The 22,410-nt window shown below is 39.3% G+C and overlaps 1 protein-coding gene across 4 annotated transcripts in view; it reads left to right on the forward strand.

The window, feature by feature from the left end:
- The window catches only part of Sp1 (Sp1 transcription factor), a 39,073-nt gene extending 24,879 nt beyond the window's left edge, over positions 1-14,194 (forward strand). For 3 of the 4 annotated variants that reach the window (XM_047550305.1, XM_047550307.1, XM_047550306.1), the window contains exons 4-6: positions 4,987-5,155; positions 9,753-9,952; positions 10,629-14,194. In XM_047550305.1, the coding sequence (XP_047406261.1) occupies positions 4,987-5,155; positions 9,753-9,952; positions 10,629-10,942 (683 nt within the window). In that variant the 3' untranslated portion in view covers positions 10,943-14,194. The remainder of the gene's footprint in view (positions 1-4,986; positions 5,156-9,752; positions 9,953-10,628) is intronic. The other variant, XM_047550308.1, reaches the window with a different exon arrangement.
- Positions 14,195-22,410: the final 8,216 nt, after the last annotated feature.

The following is a 22,410-nucleotide window of genomic DNA, read 5'->3' on the forward strand; positions in this document are numbered from 1 at the left end:
AAAATAAATAAATAAATTTTATATATATATATATATATATATATATATATATATATATATATATATGTAGTCCCAAATAGTGGGACAATAGTTATAGTCATAAGTCACTTTCAATGGTGTATACCTGTCTGTAATCCCATTGACATGGAAGGCTGAGTCAGGAGGTTCCCAAGATAAAGGTCAGCCTGGGCAGAAGGAAGACCTTTCTCAAAATTAAAAATAATTTAATTTTGACTGGGGACATAGCTCAGTAGTGAAGCACCCCTGGGTTCAATCCCAAGACTTGAAATAAAAAGTCATTTTGATTACAAAGATGAAAATTGCTGAATGTGGTGGTACATACCTATAATCCCAATTACCCTGAAGACTGAGGCAAGAGGATTGCAAATTGGAGCCTAGCCTGTGATTTAGCAAGACCCTGTATTACAATACAATATAAAAAGGTCTGGGGATATAGCTCTGCAGTAGAGCATTAGCAGCTTAATGTATGCAAAGCCTTGGATTCAATTTTTAGTATTGCAAAAATTTATGTACAACCAGAGAAATGATAGTTATACTCCATCTGTATACATTGAATAAAATAAAATTTAGAGACATATAGATATATAGAGATAAACATGTAGATATTGATATCTGTATATCTTAAAGTTGAAACTCAAAGAACATAAATACGACAGATAAGGACTCAATAAAATAAAAAAGACAAACATTTACATATAGTAGAAAAGAGGGGAGCTTGTAAAATAAAGGAAGCAGAGGTAGAATTGAAAAATATAGGCAAAGAAAAACAATATTCAAATGAATAGTCTCTCCAAGCAATCAGATCAAAGTCATGGGATAGAAAGAAAATTTTACAGATTGTTCCTGCAGAAATTAACCCAGAACAGCCAACACTGAGAAAGACTGAGATGGGATTATAGAGATCAGCAAGGGCAACATAGGATCCACTCTTGAGAAAAAAATGGGGTGGGGGTTGTGGCTCTGGCACTTGTGAAGCACTGGGTTTGAGCCTCAGCACCCTATAAAAATAAATGTTAAAAAAATTTTTTTTCAAAAGTCTTAAAAAGAAAATGGATTCTATATCTAGAACAGGTAATTAATATCAAACATTAAATTCTTGTCAGAAGAACTCCGGAACCAATTTTATATGTCTGTGACCAAGTGTGGGACAATTTGAGCATCTGATAAGGTTAGTAACTTATGAATGAATACAATGGATGGAAGCATCAAATAGGTTTAAATCTGAGTCATATTGATACAAAAAATAAAACAAGTTTACTACAAGGAGTCATGAGGGAACTATTTAAAGTGATAGATGTATTCTGTATTTTGGACTGGGAATGTGTGGCTCAGTGGTTGAGTTCTTACTTAGTATGCATGAGGCCTTGGATTCAATCCCCAGCATGGCAACAGCAACAACAAAAGTTTCTGTGTATTACTTCACTTTACATGGTGGCACACACCTGTAAGCAACAATTTGAGAGACTGAGGCAGGAAGATTATAAATTCAAGGTCAGCCTGAGCAGTGTAGCAGGAGCCTGTCTTAAAATAAAAAGGTTTGGGAATGTAACTCAGTGATCGAGTGCTCCTGGATTCAATCCCTAGTAATAACAACAAAAATCTATCTTGTTTGTATTAGTGGTTGCCCAACTGTATGTGTTCATCTGCACTATGGTTTCTCACTCAGCACTATAAACTTATTTATTTATTTATTTTTGAGATGCTGGGGATTAGAACCCAGGGCCTTGTGCTTGTGAGGCAAGCACTCTGCCAACTGAGCTATATCCCCAGCCCCCCTATAAACATTTTTAAGCCAGATAATTTTTTGTTGTTTTGGAGGAATGGGTGGTCTTGAGCATTATAATATGTTTAGCAACACTGAATGTCAAACATGAAAATCAGAAAGGACTGTAGATTCTACTAGATGTCTCCCCGACAGTAAAATGGCCCCAGTTGAGAACTCTAAACTTATGTAATGGATAAATTTTATGATATGTAAAGTATATCTCAGCAAACTTGATTTTTCATAAAAAGAAAACTTATTTGTTACCTTTAGAGGAGTCTAAGAAACCAACTTTTTTTTCTCTCTCTTTTTTTTTTTTTTTATGTGGTGCTGGGGATCGAACCCAGGACCTTGTGCTTGCAAGGCTGAGCTATCTCCCCAGCCCAAGAAACCAACTTTTTATTTTTAAAACTGATAATAAAAAACAGAATCGAGTATTTATACTGTCTCTCCTACATTAGCTTTAACTCAGAGTAACCAAGTAGTTGAAATTGGGATGAATTTGGAGGCCATCCATATATTTTTCATGGCATTATATTTTATCATTTTCAGTTGTCAGTTTCTCTGCCATTAACAGTACAATCTCTTCTATTCTCCCTTTTCCTCTCTAATTTGCTATCTCTAATTCACTTTGACTTATCAGATTAATAAAATTACTATTACTTAAATAGATAAAGTGGGCAGGGGTTGTGACTCAGTGATAGAGCACTTGCCTAGCATGTGTGAGGCACTTGGTTCAATCCTCAGCACCACATATAAATAAATGAATAAAATAAAGATATTTTAAAAAGTAGATCAAGTACCATGTATTACAAAACATCTGTTTCTGTTAACAGAGAGGGGACTTTTATTTCCTCATTTGGGGCTGTATCCAGATACCTGATGTTCTTCTGGAATAAGTGATATGTTAACCAGTATTCCCTTTCAGCCTGACTGAACATGCTTTGTGATCTGAGGTAGACTTCATTGGATTAAATCTAATGTGTAAAATTAAACATGTTCAGAAAACCCAGTATGTCTTTGATGAGGTATATTTTTCAAATTCAGCTTTACTCTATTAATATTGAATTAACGTTAATACAATGCTATGACTGGCCCTGGTGGCGCATGCCTATAATCCTAACAATTTCGGAGGCTAAGGAAGAGGGATTGCAAGTTTGAGGTCAGCCTTGGCAACTTAGTGAGACCCTGTCTCAAAAAATAGAGTACTGTGTATGGACTGTGTGGTTCAGTTCCAGTATCAAAAAAAAAAAAAAAATACAGGGGCTGGGGAGATAGCTCAGTCAGTAGAGTGCTTGCCTTGCATGCACAAGGCCCTGGGTTCGATCCCCAGCACCAAAAAAAAAAAAAAAAAAGAATACAGTGTTCCTAAAATCTTTTCAGAGACCAGATGAATAGGGAAGGAAAATCACTACCTTGTCTTTGTAAATATATGAGAACTAGCCTTTTTAAAGTTACCAAGGAGGTCTTATTTCAGTTTATTTTAATATTGCACAAGTTTCTTTTTTTTTTTTTTTTTTTTCTCCTCATAGAAGATTAGGGTTTTGACTTATCATGGTGGTCTTGGAAGATCATGACTTCAGCACACCTCTTCACTTTGAGGAAACCGAAAAAGTGTTTAATAGCCGTAACTGTTTTAGAAATTGATGCTAGAGGCAACTATTGTCCTAGGCAAGACTGTCATTAAACTGTGCCTCTGGTTTTCTAGTTACTTTTTAATCTTGGAAAGGAGAATCTTTAATTTATTTCATAATTTAACCAGTGTCACGTTTTAAGATTAAATTGTTGTTTTTCTAAAACTGTTATTAAAAAGACAGGCAAGGGCTGGAGTTGTGGCTCAGTGGAAGAGTGCTTTACTTGCCTAGCATGTACGAGGCACTGGGTTCGATTCTCAGTACCATAAATAAATAAATAAAGAAATAAATATCCATTGCCAACTAAAAATATTTTTTAAATAAGACAGGCAAGCCAGGTGTGGTGGCCCATGCCTGTAATCCGAGTAATTTGGGAGGTTAAGGCAGAAGGATCAAGCTCAGGCCAGCCCTGGCAATTTTAGGGAGACCCTGTCTCAAAATAAATAAATAAAAGGACTGGAGATATATTAGCTCAGTCATAGAGTGGCCCTGGGTTCAATCCCCAATATCAGAAAAAGGGGTGGGGGTAGGTAATAAATTCTGGTATGATATTGATGCTTTGCTGGCATTTCATCCCTCTTGACTGTTTATGTATTTTTAGATTTTTTTTTTTTTTTTTTCTTTAGAGAATAGGGTCTTGCTATGCTACCCAGGTTGGCCTCCAGCTTCTGGGCTCAAGCAAACCTCTTCAGCCTCCTAGGTAGCTGGAACTATAGGTACATGCAACCATAACCAGTCCCCCACCACACACACACTTTTTTAAAATTAACATTTATTTATTTGTAGTACTAGGGATCGAACCCAGGGTCACTCTACCACTGAACCATATCTTAAGTTCTTTTTATTTTCAGTTTTGAGACAGGATCTTACTGAGTTGCTGAGACTGACCATGAACTTGTCATCCTTCTGCCTCAGCCTCTCCAGACACTGGGATTATATACAGGCACATGATGTTGTGCCAACCCCCACCCTCAATGACATTTGAAATTAATTATTTCTAACCTCATACCCAAGTTTTGTATTTGAGCTGGACACAGTTGTGCATGCCTGTAGTCCCAACAACTTGGAGGCTGAGACAGGAGGATCGCAAGTTTTAGCTCAACCTCAAGAACTTAGTATGACTCTGTCTTAAAATAAAAAACAAAATGGGCTGCGGATGTAGCTGAGTATAAAACACCCCTGGGTTCAATTGCCAGTCCTAAGCGCGCTCGCACACACGCACACCTTTGAAATCAGTTCAATCCCTGTACTCCAGACAAAAAAAAATCTTGAAGAGATTCAGGCTTGGCGGATTATACTTCCAGTTCCAGGTATTCAGGAGGCTGAGGTAGGAGGATAAGTTTGAAGCTAACCTGAGCAATTTAGGGAAACCCTATCTCAAATTAGAAAAATAACAGAGCTCAGGATGTAGCTTAATGATAAAGTGTCCCTGGATTCAATCCCCAGTAACGGGGGTGGGAAGAACAAAAAAGCCTTGAATAAATGGTGCTGTGAATGAATGTCATTGAGATGCCTGTCTGTCATTACCTCCCCAATTCCCTTTTTGACCCTGGTTTCCCTTAATTTCAGGTGATCATGGAGCTCAACTTGGCCTCCATGGGGCTGGTGGTGATGGGATACATGATGACACAGCAGGTGGAGAAGAAGGAGAGAACAGCCCAGATCCCCAACCCCAGGCTGGTCGGAGGACCCGGCGAGAAGCATGCACCTGCCCTTACTGTAAAGACAGTGAAGGAAGGTAAGTTGACCCAGTTGACTCTTTTTGAGTATGAAGAAAAATTAATGGACTAGAAAGGAAGATGAAAAGAGTTAAAAGAGAGTTAATTTTTTTAACATGTAAGACTCAGGCAATTTATTTTATTTTATTTTATTTTATTTTAGTACTAGGGATTGAACCCAGGGGCACTTTTCCACTGAGCTACATCTCCAGCCCTTTATATACTTTGAGACAGGGTCTCACTAAGTTGCTGAGGCTGGCCCTGACTTGGGATTCTCCTGCCTGGCTCTCCTGAGTCTCTGGGATTACAGGTGTATGTTACCACACCCAACTATATTATGGAATTTTGATTCCAGTTCTAATCTTTCATTCACTCTTATAATATAGGGACTTTAGAAGTCCCCACTTTAACCCAGAATTAAGGAAATCAGATGGATTTAACTGGTATAATAATTACCATCAAATGTCTGTTTTAGTATGATTTTAACAAGATTGCTTACAGAAAAGCAAAGAAAAGTCTACTTTCTATGATGATTTCTTACAGTGTCTTTGTGAGTATCATGAGATTCCCAGAGTCTTTTTTTTTTTTTTTTTTGGGTGCTGGGGATTGAACCCAGGACCTTGGGCTTGCAAGGCAAGCACTCTACCAACTGAGCTATCTCCCCAGCCCCACCCAGAGTCTTGCTTTCACTCAAAATAGAAAAAAAAAAAAATGCTTACTTCAGATAGAAAATTCTTATATCAGGGAATCTAAAATGTCCTGCAGAGCAAAGTTCTGACAAATTTTTTCACAAGTAGCACTTGTTATTTACCTCTGGTGAGTTTTAAGTACTATTCTTTTCCTTGAAGTCACTGCTTTTGAAAAAGAACAGAAAGTAAATGCTTTTTAAATGCTTAAAAAAAAAAATCTGTTCCCAGGTGTGATGGCACACACATGTAATCCCAGCAGCTCAGGAGGCTAAGGCAGGAGGATTGCAAGTTCAAAGCCAGCCTCAGCAACTTCGTGAGACCCAGTCTCAAAATAAAAAATAAAAAAGTCTGGGGATGTGACTCAGGGCTTGAGTGCTGCTGGGTTCAATCCCTGGTATCAGAGTAAAAACTAAGTTAAAAAAATAAAAATCTGTTACCCCCTGATGAGGAGAATCACAACCTCTGGGACAGGAGTCCCCTGTGTTTCTCCTTTGCTAGCAAAGCAATATATTTTTTTTTTTCTTTTCCTCAAAAAAAAAAAAAAAAGAAATTTAAGTTTTGTTCCATTAAATAAGCACAAAAATAGAAAAATAAGAAAGTACCAAAACAAAATAATTTGAATTCTTTGTTGTTTATCCTGTGTTGTAGAAAAGCAGACCAGATGCAGTTAAGTCAGAACCACTGAGTACCGTACAGTTATCCTCTAACAAAACTTCAGATGGCTTACTTGTGTTTTTTGAAGGAAACTCTCTGATTTGCTCCTGTGATTTGATTTCTGTTATGGTTTTCTCCTTTGCTAGTAATATTATGTGCTGTTCAAACACAAAGAAAATTCCCTCTTGAAAATCTCCTCAGTGCCCACTGATGGTTCACACGTCATAAATTGGTTTGGGAGGGGCTGGGGTTGTAGCTCAGTGGTACAGCTCTTGCCTAGCATGTGTGAGGCACTGGGTTCGATTCTCAACAACACAGGTTTACAAATAAAGGTTCATTGACAATTTTAAAAATACTTTTAAAAAATTAGTTTTGGAAAAAAATGCTTCAGAACAGTTTCCTGAGAGGAAATTGGAATCTGCTTCATATAGGGGGAACATTAAACATTTAATTTTTTTTTTGACATACATTGTACTAATTAGGGTTCGTAATTGATCCTTTATGCCTCTCCTCTCTCTTTTTTTTTTTTTTAATTTTTAATTTCTTGGTACCAAGGATTGAACCAAGTGGCATTTAACCACTGAGGCACATCCCCAGCCCTTTTTAAAATTTTGTTTAGATACAGGGTCTCTCTAATTTACTTTGGACCTTGTTAAGTTACTAAGGCATGCTTTGAATTCTCCTAAGCCCCTGGGGTTACAGGTGTGTACCACCATGCCTGTCCCCTCTTTTTTAAGATAGGGTCTTGTGATATCATGTTTTCTGGCCTCAAACTCCTGGTTTCAAGCAGTTCTCCTGCCTCAGGCTCCTCATTGGCTGAGACTATAGGCACATGGCACCGCATCTGACTGTTCTCTGTTTTAACTTTTGTCCAGCTTATCCACCTTTTCCCCTGAAGTCTGTGATAATGCCCTACCTTTTTGGTTTTATTCTTTACCATTTGGCTCTTGATTCCTGTTTTAGGAGAAAAGTTCTACAATTGTGAAATACTACCACCCCCCTTTTTTTTTTTTTTTTTTTGGGTACTGGAGTTTGAACCCAAGGGAACTCAACTACTGAGCCACAATTGCAGTTCTATTTTTATATTTTATTTTGAGATAGGGTCTTGCTAAGTTGCTAAGGCTGGCTTTGAACTCATCTCAGCCTCCTGTCTCAGCTGCCACAGCTACTGGGATAACAGACGTGGACCACTGTGCCCAATCATACATTTTTTTTTTAAGTTCCCCACCAGGTGTTTAAATGGGCAGACCCTTTTTTTTTTGTTCATTAGGTAAATCCATAGCCAAATGTACCACTATAATATTTCCCTTGGGAAGTGCTTGGGTTGAGACTTGAAGTTCTAGATGACAACAAAATGCCTCCAGACAGCACAAGTCACTGTAATAGTGATCATCTGTCTCTCATTTTTTGGTGGTACTGGTGGTTTAACCCAGGAGCTACCACTGAACTATACCTCCAACCCTTTTTTATTTTTATTTTAAGGCAGGGTCTTATTAAATTACAGAGGCTGGCCTAGAGGTTGTAATCCTTCTGACTCAGCTGCATCAAGCTAAGCGAGCATCTTTCTCTGTCTCATTTAAAAAAAAAAAAAATTTTTTTTTAGTTGTAGCATTGTAAATGGACACAATACCTTTATTATTTTATTATTTTTATGTGGTGCTGAGGATAGAACCCAGGGACTTCACACATGCTAGGCAAGTGCTCTACCACTGAGATGCGACCCCAGCCCTGAGATTATCTCTTTTTAAACATACAAATAACAAAGTTGATTAAGGAACCAGAAAGCAGCAAAAAACAAATATTCAGTAGAGAAGAAACTTACAACTTGAATTTTGGCAGTGAAGAACCAGAATCATCTGAGTGTGATGGTACACACCTGTAATCCTAGAGACTCATGGGAGACTAAGACAGGAGGTTCACAAGTTCATGGCCATCCTCTACAACTTAGAGAGACCCTAAGAAACTTAGCAAGACACTGCCTTAAAATAAGAAATAAAAAAGAACCGGAGATGTAGCTCAGTGGTAAAGCACCTCTGGTTTCAATCTTCAATATCAAAACATTAATAACAACAACAAAAAGAACCAGGATCTGCTAGATTGAGTGATTATTTTTAAATCAGCAGGGATTGAACATAGGCTTGCTTTATCACTAAACTACATTCCCAACCCCCCCCCCCCCCCTTTTTTTTTTTTCCAGACAGAGTCTCATTAGGATGCTCAGGCTGGTCTTGAACTTGTGATTCCCCCTTCCTAAGCCTACCCAGTAGCTGAAATTACAGGCGTGCACCACCATACTTGTCTAGATTTATCTTCTATAATAGGAGAAACCTTTTTTAAAAATAAAAGTTTAGGGGCTGAGGTTGTGGCTTAGTGCTAGAGCACTTGCCTCACATGTGTGAGGCACTGGGTTGGATTCTCAGCACCAAATATAAATCAATCAATAAAATAAAGGTTCATCAACAACCAAAAAAAATAAAAAAATAAAAATGTTTAGGAGTTGGGGTGAAGTTCAGTACAGTGTACCTGTGGAGCATACAGGAGGCCCTAGGTTCAAACCCCAGCACTGCAAAAGAGAGAGAGAGAAAGGAAGGAAGGAAGAAAAGTTTGGACTAGAACCAGATGCCCTGGTGCATGCCTGTAACCTCAGTGACTTTGGAGGCTGAAGCAGGAGGATCACAAATTTGAGGCCAGCCTGGACAATCTAGTGAGACCCCATCTCAAAATAAAAAGGACCATACCTGGTGGCAAATGCCTGTAATCCCAGTGGCTCCTGAGGCTGAGGCAGGAGTCTTGAGTTCAAAGTCAGCCTCAGCAATTTAGCAAGGCCCTAAGCAACTCGGTGAGACTGTCTCTAAATAAAATACAAAAAAGGTCTGGGGATGTGTTGTAGTGTTAAGCACCCCGAGTTCAATCCCTAGCACCAATAATTAATTAATTAATTAAAAATAAAAAGGACTTGGGGCTGGGTATGGTAGCATATGCCTATAATCCCAGTGCCTCAAGAGGCTGAGGCAGGAGGATCGCAAGTTCAAAACCATCCTCAGCAACTTAGCAAGGCTCTAAGCAACTAATCTCAGATCCTGTCTCTAAATATAAAATATAAAATGGGCTGGGGTTGTGTGTCAGGAGTTAAGTGCCCCTGGGTTCAATCCCTGTACCAATAAAAAAAGAAAAGAAAAAGGGGGTTTGGAATGTAGCTATTGCTGTTGATATTTTATGGTTCTTTAATTTCAGTCTTCAGAATGAGTGATAATAGTTGTTTTCTCAATTTCAGGGGTTCTGGGGATCCTGGCAAAAAGAAACAGCATATTTGCCACATTCAAGGCTGTGGCAAAGTATATGGCAAAACCTCACACCTACGGGCACACTTGCGCTGGCATACAGGCGAAAGGCCATTCATGTGTACTTGGTCATATTGTGGGAAACGCTTTACACGTTCGGATGAGCTGCAGAGACATAAACGCACGCACACAGGTGAGCAAGAGCCTAAGGAAGAAATAGCAATAAGGCAGATGGAAAGACACAAAATATGCCTGTGAAATAGCTAAAACTTCTGAGCAACTTATGTGTGAAAGAGAATATGTAGATCACAAATGGAATTGGAATTAATCTAACAAAATTTGAAGATGGGAGAAACTAGGTTTCAAGTTGACTTTAAAGGAGGAGCCCTGACCCCATTGCTCTTCTTGGTCTTTGTCCTACCTACTTTCTTGCTAAGTTCTGCCTTACTTTATTGAGTATTCCCCAACCTTTATCTATTTTTCTTCCCCCAAGAAAGGAAAAGATACTTTTGCTAGGTTGTTCATGTTCTTATCACCTTCTAAGGCTAACCTTATTCAATCTCATATATTTATTTGTTTGTTTGTTTGTTTGTGGTTCTGGGGATTGACCCCAGGAGCATTTTACCATGCAGTTACATCTCCAGTCTTTTTGTTTTTTATTTTTAGACACGTTGTTGCTAAGTGGCTTAGGGCCTCACTAAGTTGCTGAGGCTGACCTTGAACTTGAAATCCTCCTGCCTCAGCCCCAAGTCACTTGAATTGTAGTTGTGTGCTACCACACATGATGTAGTTTGAAGGTGGTGAATTGAGCAAGGTATTTCTGCTTCCTGACATGTCAGCTTCTATCTTTTTTTTCTTCCTTTATCTAGGTGAGAAGAAATTTGCCTGCCCTGAGTGTCCTAAGCGCTTCATGAGGAGTGATCACCTGTCAAAGCATATCAAAACCCACCAGAATAAGAAGGGAGGCCCAGGTGTAGCCCTGAGTGTGGGCACTTTGCCCCTGGACAGTGGGGCAGGTTCAGAAGGCAGCGGCACTGCCACCCCTTCAGCCCTTATTGCCACCAATATGGTAGCCATGGAGGCCATCTGTCCTGAGGGAATTGCCCGTCTTGCCAACAGTGGCATCAACGTCATGCAGGTGGCGGATCTGCAGTCCATTAATATCAGTGGCAATGGCTTCTGAGATCAGGCACCCGGGGCAAGAGACCTTTGGGCCAATACCCATCAACCCCGGGGTGCAAATTAGCATGGGTCCAAGAGACATGTGGGAGAGAGAGAGAGCCATGAGGCATTAAAATGCATGGTGATGGGAAGAGTTAGGGGTTGGATACAAAGAAGAGTTGGGGTCCTGACACCCACCTGTATCATCAGTGCCTCCTTAAAGGTGGGAAACATCAGTGAAAATTCTGTTGGTGCCACCCTTTGATGAGCATTTGTTTGATCCCAGTCTCTTCTTATACTTCTTACCCCTGTCTCCCATTCCTGCGTATCCCCTTCTCAGCTCTCCCATGATGGATCCCCCCCCTTACCTAAAGCCATCATGCCTTGATAAATATATATGATCATTGAAATACTTTTTAACAAAAAACAGATTCTATATTATATATATATATATATATGCATATATATATAAAGATATATAGAGATGCATTCACAGGGGTTGGCTGGGAGGAGGAAGGAGACCATTCTGTGACCAAAATACCTTGGTCATTTTTTTTTTATATTGCCTTATTTCCTTAGGGCTGAGCCTTGTTGTGACACATCAAGCTTTTCTGTAGATGTTGTCTTGGCTTCCCACCAGAGTAAGCATTTATATGCTCTGCTTTTAGTTTATATATACATACATAATGTTTTTCTTTTCTTAATTTTATCTTTTTATTTGGGATCAGCTTCTTGCACTCCTCTCTTGACTCAACCCTTTCTGTCTCCCCTTCTCTCACCTGATCACTTCATGTTTTGTTTTTGATAATGGTCCCTGGATGAGGCACTTCTGTCAATCTCTTAAAAGCCTTAGTCCCAGCAGCAGAATGGAAAAACTTTGAAGCCTAGTCTGATGCTTGAGGTAGCTGTGGAGATCATGTTCAAAATACTACTGACGCAGGCACCTTCATGGTGCTGGAGAGTCAAAGGCATCTCCCTTTATTAGCTCCTCTAAGCATCAAGAATCAGAAATCTTTCTGTGGAATTGTACAAGAGACCATTTAAAGAGGATATCTGGGATCTGTTTATATAAATTGTCAAAAAGTGGTCAAATAATAGGGACTTTTAATAGGAAAAAGATGTTCTCAGAAGAGGAAGTGACTAATAGTTGGGTTCAGGAGTTAGTGGAGTATTTGGACTTTGGTACCATTGTCTTCCAAGATAGCTCTAAGCCTTAATGTATGGGCTTCTGAGTTCACACTCTGAAAGGAAGTACACTTCCTCTTTTGAACATCTCGGTAGTTTCTTTCCCTATGTTGTTAAAGAACATCAGCCAATAAATCTGTTCTGGGTTTCCATTCTGCAAAACTCCAGAGCATGTGCTAGTGGCAAGACAGTGGTTCTTATGATTTTTTTCCCCTTAATTCTTCCTCATATGTACTTGGGTGGTTCCTAAGGGAAAGGGAAGCACATGATCATGGGGATGATAGCCCAGAACAAAAAGAAATCTTGTCTTACCACTGTGGTTTATAGGAGAGATTGGGAGAAATCATCTGCTTTCTCCGTGGACTGATTCCAGAAGAGACTGATCCAAAAATTATAGCGGCAGGGAACTCTTAGTGCATTTGGCACTGAGATTTAAATGCAACCAGAATTGTCCTCAAAGCCCAGCCATTAAAGCATTGTCTCTCTTGACCTTCTGGTATCTTGTTAGAGAGCTTTTCACTGTGAGGAAGTGTGGAAATGGCTGTGTGTATGTGTGTTATCTGTTAGGTTGGGGATAGGTTTTCTGTTAGCCAATATTAAAAGAGACCTGCAATAAAAAATTACCCTGATCTGATAGAGAAGTGTTTGTGTATGACTGTGTGTATGACTGTGTGTTCGTGCCTGTATATATCTACATACAGATGAGAAATTATATTTGAAATTGTTGGAAAATAAATTCAGATCAAAATGCCTTTCAGGTCCATTACCTAGAAATCTGTCTTAAAACCTGGGTATGTTCCTGAGGTCATTTCTCTGCTTTTTGCTAAATCAGTTATAATTATGACTGGGGGATATTCTGCACTTTCTAAAGAAGAAACTATTTTTGTGTGAAAGTGAAACCCATCATCCAGCTCTATAGCAGAGTCCTTGTTCTTAAGTCTTTTTATCTTGGCTACCAATAGATGATGCTATGATTCTACTATATATTTTATATAAAATCCATTCAAATTAAGTTTTGGGTAACTTTACGTTGTTGTTAAACTGAAATATAATAGCTGTTAATACTCTAAACAATAGTTCACTCCATTTGGTCCTTTATCTACAGACTTAATACTGTTACCAACACTCAGGAACTATTGCAAGGAACTTTACCCAGATCAGATTCAGAATGCTGAAGTAAAAGTCATCCATAACTGTCCACCATCACACCCTTTATTCCCACTGAAAGGCAGAACTTGGAGCCGGTTATTTTATGTCTGTAATCATGTTCTTTGGCATCTTTTGGAGGAAAGGGACAGGATACTGTGCTGGAGTGTATAGTATTTTGCTCCATGGAGCATTTCCAGGAATGGAATCTTCTCCAGTATGAAATTATTAGATGCAAACTAGCTTATTGATGCTGAGAACTACAAACTTTTAGATAAGGTTATTTGATGGTGTTTCTCTCTTGGGTGAAAAGTTGCTGGTTCATTACCATGAGTGAATTTATATCCAATTCTTTTCACTTATCCTGTTTCTTTCCCACAGAGGAAGCTCCAGATCCAGCATCTTGTTTGGCCCCCAAATGGAATCAGCTTCTGCTTCTATCTCCAAGCAGCAGCAAGCCATTCAGTCTTTTCCAGGAGAAGTTAGGTGGCTACATTCCTTGAGTCAGGAGCTCTTTACTCCCCCTTTCCTGAACTTTTGGCCAGCAGAAATTAATGAAATTGACATGCATGTTCTGAACATTTTTTTCATGATTTTTTAAATTATTATTTTTTTGATGACCAAACCTTGCATGACCAGGACTAGTAATAAGAAAGCACTCATTGTCTTGTACTTTCAGGTTGCCCATTCACATTCATCTGCTTATCACTTATGTCTCACTTTTTACCCAGAGAAGTAACAACTCACACCATCTTCCTTCAGAGACCTCCTAGCTGGCACTCTATTTTTGGGTGCTATGCAGAATGCAGTTTAATGGATATTTCTCAGCCTGGTTTCAGAATAAATAGAACCTTTGATCCCAAAAAGTGTAGACTGAAGTATGGGGTAAAGATTATGATTGGGGGAGGGTTGGAGACAAAAGCTGTAAATTACTATGGCTGATTTATTTCTACTATATACATATATATATTTTTTGCTTTTGTATATCCTATATAGGAAACTAAGCATTGTATTTTTTTAACAAATCTGAGAAAGCACTATGAACTGCAGGTGTTTGACTTTCAGAATATATTTTGTATTATTAATCTCTTCACATTGTGTGAATACTGGAAGCTGCAGATCTTTGCTAGGACGCAATAAATTTATATACTTTTTGAGGGGTTTTTCTGGGGTGCTAATCAGACCCCTATTATGCTTTGGGGGAGCCCTGGTGCTACATGCCTAAAGTTTTCATTCAGTTGTAAGTACCCTGATGCCTTTTGGACCTTGGGATCAGATCAAAAGAGTTTTGGAGATCAGGTACCAAGGAAATGAGGACATTTGGCTGCCTCAAGTGATAAGGGGCCCTTTGCATAACTCTCCTTCCCTTTATCCAAAGCTGAGTAGCTTCTTTGGGTTGGGAGGAGAAATGTGAAATCTCAGAGTTCATCTTCCCTTAGAAGAGAACCAGTAACTCATGTGCAATGATGAAAGGTGGCAGCAGTAGCTTTGTGGAAAGGGAGGAGGATATGGCACCTCTCCAGCCCCGGAAAACATTGCTTTTGAGAACTGCTGATAAAATATGGGCATGTTATTACTTTTGTTTGGGAGACTGTGTTCTTTCTGGTGCCTGCCTTGGCTCTACTCCGGGGGTACAGACCTCTTCTAGGAGGATGAGCAGACCAGCTTTGAGGTTGACCTATTTCTTTTCTTTGTCTGCCTTCTGTAAATACCAGCCCCCAGGAAAGACATTAAGCAGCCTTAAGCTTAAATTTCTACTCCCTCTTCCACACTTGGCTCACATGTCTTAGATTGAAGACTAGGAAAGGAAAAGAAGGAAAGATCCTGACTTTATTCCTCCCTTAGGCCTTCTCTGCTTTGACTTCAACAACAACCTCAAAAGGATTTTCTCCACAACATTCATTTGAGAGGAAGGAGTATTATTTTCCCATTTACTCCTTCAAACAGCCCAGTTTTCCTTGTCTAGATGAAGGGATTAACCTTCATCTAGTTAACCATGATCTCTCCTTTAATTCTTCTAAGTCCCAGCTCAGTATAAAAAAGAAAAAAGTAAAATAAAATAAAAGGTGGGGGGAGGTTAGGCTGGGGCTGCAGGTAGTGAGGACTTTGTCGATACCTCCCCTTGGGTGTGTGTTTTCCTATTTCTTGCCTTCCGAATCACACTGTGCCTTCTCCACAGAGGATCGGGTTTCCTCTACCCAGCTTTGCCAGTAACTAACTGCTCTTGAACAACGTCAGCAGGGGCAGCTATTCATATTTCTCATCATCCCTTTCTCCCAGTGGCATCCCACGCATGGCCCTTACCTAGAGTCTAGGGCAAAAAGACTTTGGGAGATCATTCTACATACACACCAGTGGCAGCTGTCCAAGGGCCTGCTCCTCTTCCCAAGTCTGTCATCCTGGGGCAAGGGGTGGTGCTTCAATCTCTGGTGCCTAAAACAAGTTTCTCTCTCTTAACACTGGCAATAACAGTCTCCATACCACTGTTGCCTTTTTAAACTTCTTAATAATCTCATGCTGTGTGGTGTTCGTTGTTGATTCCAAACCAGTTATCACCAGGGCTGTGTGGGTAAATACTTTTAATGCTCTCTCATCTTGCTCTTTTCCAGCTTACTCTTGTGTATGTATGATGCTAATTTCTTGTTTTTCAGTTTCTTCCTGCTCCTTTTGTATCATCTTTCTTGTTTCTCCCCCTACCTTTTGTCTCTGGGTGTTTTGGGGCTCTTTTTTTCCCCCTTTTGTACAAAGATTAGTTTCGATGTAGTCTGTAGCTCCTTTGTAAACCAATTAAAAAAAGTTTTTTTTAATAAAAAAGCCATGTCTCTGGTGTATTGAGAGGGCGGGGAATGGGGAGATTATGGTTATAACTTCATATTCTGAACTCAACAAATGTTTCCAGATACACTATGTTGTGCTTCCGTGTGTGTTAATTAGTGAAGTTTACCCTACTTCAATCCCAGGTAAAGTTTCATGATCAGGTCACTGTTCCACAACTTTCTAGAAAAGTGAAGAACCAAGGGCTGGGAGTGTAGTTCAGCTGTAGAGCACTTGCCTAACACCTGTGCCAGGTCCTGGATTTAATCCCAGTTCGGCAAAAAGCAAACAAGGAGAGCCAAAAGAAACGGGCAGCCCCAACTCCTCCTTTTTTTTTTTTTTTTTTTTTTTTTTTTTTAATTATTATTGTATACAAATGGGATACATGTTGTTTCTCTATTTGTACATGGAGTCAAGGCATACCATTTGTGTAATCATACGTTTACATAGGGCAATGATGTTTGATTATTTTTTTCCCTCCCCCCCCCCTTTTTTTTTTAAATAAGGTTTTTATTTTGGAACAATTTTCTTTTTATGGAGAAAGGGATAATTTTAGGTTCACAGAAAGTGCTGGGTGCTGTGGCACATGCCAATAATCCCCAGCAACTGGGGAGGCTGAGGCAGGAGGATTTCAAGTTCCAGGCCAGCCTCAGCAATAAGCAATCCCCTATCTTGAAATAAAAAATAAAAAGGACTGGGGATGTAGCCCAGTGTAATGTGTCCCTGGGTTAAGTCCTCAGTATTGGGAAGGAAAAAACCTACAGAAAAGTTGCAAAGGGAGTACAGGGTTTTTATATAACCCTTACCCAGTTTTCCTCCTAAGATTTTACCAGGGTATGTTGTCAAAACTAAGAAGCTAACATTGGTACATTATGTGAACTGAACTTCATACTATGGGTTTCACTAATTTTTCACGGATGTCCTCTTTCTGTTCCAGGATCCATTCTAGGGTAACACATTGCATTTACTTGCCATATCTCCTTACTGTCCTCTATGACAGTCTTTCCTTGTTTTTCATAACTTGGTCTGTCTTTGGGAATATTGGCCAGATAGCCTGTATAATAGCCCCCAATCTTGGTTTGTCTGATGTTTTGCTCATTGTCAGCTTTTGTTTTGTTTTGTTTTAGTTGTTGATAGACACAATATTATTTTATTTATTTATTTTTTATGTGGTGCTGAGGATTGAACCCAGGGCCTCACGCAGGCTAGGCAAGGCTCTACCACTGAGCCACAATCAGGCCCAGCTTATGTGCTTTCTGAATGAATACCACAGGTAAAGTACCCTTTTCATAACACAGTGTCTGCGGTACGCAGTAGCACCATCAATGTTAGTGTTTGCCAGATTTCTGCATGATAAAGTTTTCTCTGCCTACTCTGGAAGTGAATCAGTAAGTCTAGCCCAACCTCAATGGATTGACAGGAATTAATCTTCATCTCAGAGGGGGCAGTATCTGTATTTGTTATTTGGAATTCTGTAAGGAATTTTGTTTTGTTTTTGTTTTTTTGTGGTGCTGGGGATTGAACCCAGGGCCTTGTGCTTGCAAGACAAGAACTCTACCAACTGAGCTATCTCCCCAGCCCTCCGTAAGGAATTTTGATCTCCATTTATTTATTTAGACCATGATTCATATCAGTATGTATTTGTGTATATTTATCTTATATTTGGATTATAATCTAATACTACATTGCTTAATTACTCAAGCTTTCCTATCTTTGGCCACTGGGAATTCATTCATGTTAATCATATTTGTACACAATTTTTTTTTTTTAACTTTATTGCCCTTTTTTTTTTTTTTGGCACTGAAAACTGAACCCAAGGTTATTTTACCACTGAGCTACATCCCCATTCCATTTTTTTTTTTTTTTTTTGGTACAAGGAATTGAACCCTGGGGCACTTAACCAGTGAGCCTCATCCCCAGCCCTTTTTTATATTTTATTCAGAGACAGGATCTTGCTGAGTTGTTTAGGGCTTCACTAAGTTGCTAAGACTGCTATGAACTTGGAATTCTCATACCTTACACTCCAGAGTTGCTGAGATTATAGGTATGTGCCACTGTGCCTGACCTCTTTATTGCTTTCAGATACATAAGATGCTTCAGGCTTGTCTTTGTATTTTCCTACCCCTCCCCTGGGATCACCTATTTCTCTAAGGTCCCTTTTATTGGAGAATGTCGTTTAGAAACCAAGCTCTAGACTCAATAGACTTTGCATTTCTTGTACCCTGTATCATTTAAATCTAGACTCTAGCCCCTTCTGGATTGAAGTTATTCTGACAGCTTTCCCAATTTTCTATCAGGCTCTAGTTTTACTTCCTAAGAAATCCGTAGTTATACTACCTAAGAAATCTTTGGTCAATTATTATTCTGTGGTTACCAGCATTCTCAAGTTATTTTACTGTTCTACTACTTGTGTCGTCTTTGTCAGCTCTCAACCATGGGTAAATCCAGCCATTTGCTTTCTTTATATGACATTTTAATATTTTACTTTATTGAGGGTTCACTTGTCTGTTTTGGAGTGTGTATTTGTGGGTTTTGGTTTTGCAGCCTTAGGTGAGAGATCATAATAGTTGTTATCTATTCCTTTAGTAAACTTATCAATCCTTTACTATGTGTGGGGTACTAAGTTAGGTTGAAAGTAAAAACTTAAGGAGGGTCCTGCCAACAAGGACTTTATAGTTTGGCAAGTAAGACAGATACTAGCAATTGCTAGTTTCCTGGTCCTGACCTCATTTTTATTGGATGATTTGCCACTTAGTTCATTGAGAAAATGAAAACATTTCTTAAAATTTTCCTCTTCTCTTCATTATAAATATCTGTTTTCACTAATTTACCCTTTTTCTCTCTTCCAGGGAAGAAATTTGTTCTTCCTTTGCAAGGCCAACCCTGCCACTTGTGCTGTCAACCTCATTGTCAATCTCGTTTCTTTGACTTTTTATTCTTTGTTTTAATGATACCTTCTCTTTTTATCTTTTTTTACTAATTTTTTTGTTGTTGTTGTAGATGGACACAATACCTTTTTCTTTCTTTCTTTTTTTTTTTTTTTTTTTTTTGGTGCTGGGGATCGAACCCAGGGCCTTGTACTTGCAAGGCAAGCACTCTACCGACTGAGCTATCTCCCCAGCCCCTATTTATTTCTTAATGCGGTGCCAAGGATAGAACCCAGTGCCTCACATGAGCTAGGCAAGTGCTCTATCACTGAGCCACAACTCCCAGCCCTCTACTTTTATCTTCAGGCTCTCCTTTGGTTTCCTTTTGTCACCCTCTTAAGCATGTTCCACATCCCCCGTATTGAAAAACTTCTGCTTCCTCTTCAAGCTACTGATTTAGTTCTTTTCAGTTAGCAAATCAGTTTATGCTCATTTTTCTCCTTATTCATCCTCAGTCCACATTGTTCAGCACTAATTACTTAACCAGAATCTTTTTTTCATTAACATCAGTGACCTGATGGCAGCTCCAGTGATCTTTCAATCATTGGCCTCTTAGACTTCTCCATAATAGTGGGCTACTGTTGACTACTGCACCTTAAAGCTTTTGTCACTAGAGTGTGATGCAAATACTCATCTCGGTTCTCTTTCAGCATGTCTGAATATTATTTTTAGTCTCCTTAATAGTCACTTCTGCCTCTGTCCCTTAAATATTGATGTTTTCTGACTTATGTACTTTCTTTACCTCTATCCTCATTAAAAAAGTCTTATCCACTCTTTAGTTTTAACATACATGTTGCTGACTCCCAAATCTTGAGCCCTAACTTTGTTTTGACCTGAGAGCCTACTTGTTGGACAATTTTATCTAAACATCCTGCAGATGAACTTGGCATGTTAGAAGGGGAAATAATCCTTTGTATTCTGCATCTTACTTAATATTACCTGCCCCTTAATTACTTGTGCCTGAAACCTCAGAATCATTTTTTAGTTCTTCCTTTCATCTACCAATATGCATTTAATTGCCAGTCCTGTCAATATTACCTATACAATGTTTTTTTTTGTTTTTGTTTTTGTTTTTGTTTTGTTTTGTTTTGTTTCATTTTGTTTGCAGTACTGGGAACTAAACTGCCATCCCAGGTCTCTTTATTTTTTATTTTGAGACAAGTTCTCACTAAGTTGCCAAGGTTGGCCTGGAATTTAACCCTTATGCCTCAGTCTTCTGAGTAGCTGGGATTACAGGTGTGCACCACTGCACCCAGACAGTGCTCACTTTGGTTACTGGTTAGGTTTTATAACTGATCTCCATAAGCCCCAGTCATTCCACATTGCCACAAGGCCCCTGCTTAAAATCCTTTGCGTGGGCTGGGGAGATAGCTCAGCTGGTAGAGTGCTTGCCTCGCAAGCACAAGGCCCTGAGTTCGATCCCCAGTACCGCAAAAAAAAAAAAGATAAAATCCTTTGCTATTAGGAGAAGTCTAAGGTCTTTGTTATAAAATTGAAAAACTTTCCAGTCTTGTCCCAGTATATCTCTATGTTGATTTACTGCTTCAAATCTCATTGCTTTCTTTTTTTTTTTTTTTTTGGTGCTGGGGATCAAACCCAGGGCCTTGTGCTTACAAGGCAAGCACTCTATCGACTGAGCTATCTCCCCAGCCCCCTCATTGCTTTCTTGTCACTAAATACACATGCTTGTGTTTGTTTGTTTGTTTGGCACTGGGGATATAACATGGGCACTTTACCACTGAGCTACATCCCTAGACCTTTTTTACTTTTTTTTATTTTGAGAGAGGGTTTTGCTAAGTTGTTGAGGCTGGCCTCAAACTTGTGATCTTCCTGTCTGAGAGTCTCTGGGATTACAGGCATGCACCACCACGTCCAGCATGTTTCGTGTTTGTGTATCTGTACCTTTACTCTTGCTCTTTCGTTTGCTTTAAACAACTACCTTCTTAAAATCATGTTGACTTTTGAGATGATTTAAATGTTCCTTTCTCTGAAATCCTTTTGGCATCTTTCTTACTTTATCTTCTATGTCTTAGGCATGCTCAACTTATTTGACCTTTCTTCTTGTATAATTTTTGGCCATATCCCTAGTGTGACATGTAATTTTCTGACAGCTTATTGATATATCTGCCTGACTTTCTAGACTATGAATTCCTGAAGGGCAGGAATCATTTCTGTCTGAAGGCCCAGCACCTAACAAATCTTTTCTAGATTGGAATCTATAGCTACTTACTGAATTGAATAAATGAACAACTTACTTTGGCTTTATAGTCAGTAGGATCAAAGGCAAATCATTGGATCATTGCTGATTTGAATCAGGGAACCCTAATGAAAGTCATTTTGTAGGAGCTGGGGTTGTAGCTCAGTAATGGTACTCTTGCCTTGCAGGTGTGAGGCACTGGATTCAAACCTTAGCACCACATACAAATAAATAAATATATTGTGTCCATCTAAAACTAAAAAAAAAAAATATTTAAAAAAAAAGTCGGCCTTCCTGATTCCTCGGCTTTCAGATCACTACCACCATTACCACCCCCACCTCTTTTTTTCTTTCCCACAGTATTGGTGATTGAACCTAGGACCTCATGAGTGCTGGGCAAGCACTTGACGACTGAATACATCTCCAGCCCTTTTATTTTTCATTTGTGGTACTAGGGATTGAACCAGGGCCTTGCTCATGCTAGGCAAGCATTCAACCACTGAACTACATCCCCATTCTGTAAATTTTTATTTTGAGACAAGGTCTCATTAAGTTATCCAGGCTGGCCTCAAACTTGTGATCCTCCTGCCTCAGCCTCCCGAGTGACTGGGCTTATAGGCATGTGTTACTACACCTAGCAGATTTATTACACTTTTTATCATCATCTCAACTCTTAAAACCTAACTGCCAAGAGCAGATGTAATTCCCATCAACCTGACTGAATTGTTTCTTCCTTAGGAGTAGTTTAAAGCTTTCACTGAGGAGACTGCCTTTTTGCCTCATCCTTACCCTGTTCTCACTCCAGATGAGACAGCCTCCTGAAGCATACCAGATAGAAGTAGTTACTTGATCTTCAACTCCTCACCACCACCACCACCGCCGCCTTAGACTTATCTCATTTTGGAGCTAGTGAAGGAAGATAGCTGGAACTAAGCACAACATTTATGGATCTCACTGGCACAGCCCCACAGACTCTTAGAATGGCCATCTGTAGTCCAAGTCATTCCATTAGCTTTTATTACATAACTATTGGAGCTTTTATTCCCCTCCTGAAGGGCCTCAGCATGCTCAGTCAGTACTCAGACCCTTAAACCTGAGAAGGGTTTCCAGGAAGCCACTAGGGGCAGAAAGCTTGGAAAACAGGAAAACAGTCCCCTCTGACTCTAAATCTGATTGGACCCAGCTGCTTATGTGGAAATAATTGCCTATGACTGGGGATAC

Source organism: Sciurus carolinensis, chromosome 4 (genome assembly GCF_902686445.1).
Source record: "Sciurus carolinensis chromosome 4, mSciCar1.2, whole genome shotgun sequence".
Taxonomy (NCBI): Eukaryota; Metazoa; Chordata; class Mammalia; order Rodentia; family Sciuridae; genus Sciurus; species Sciurus carolinensis.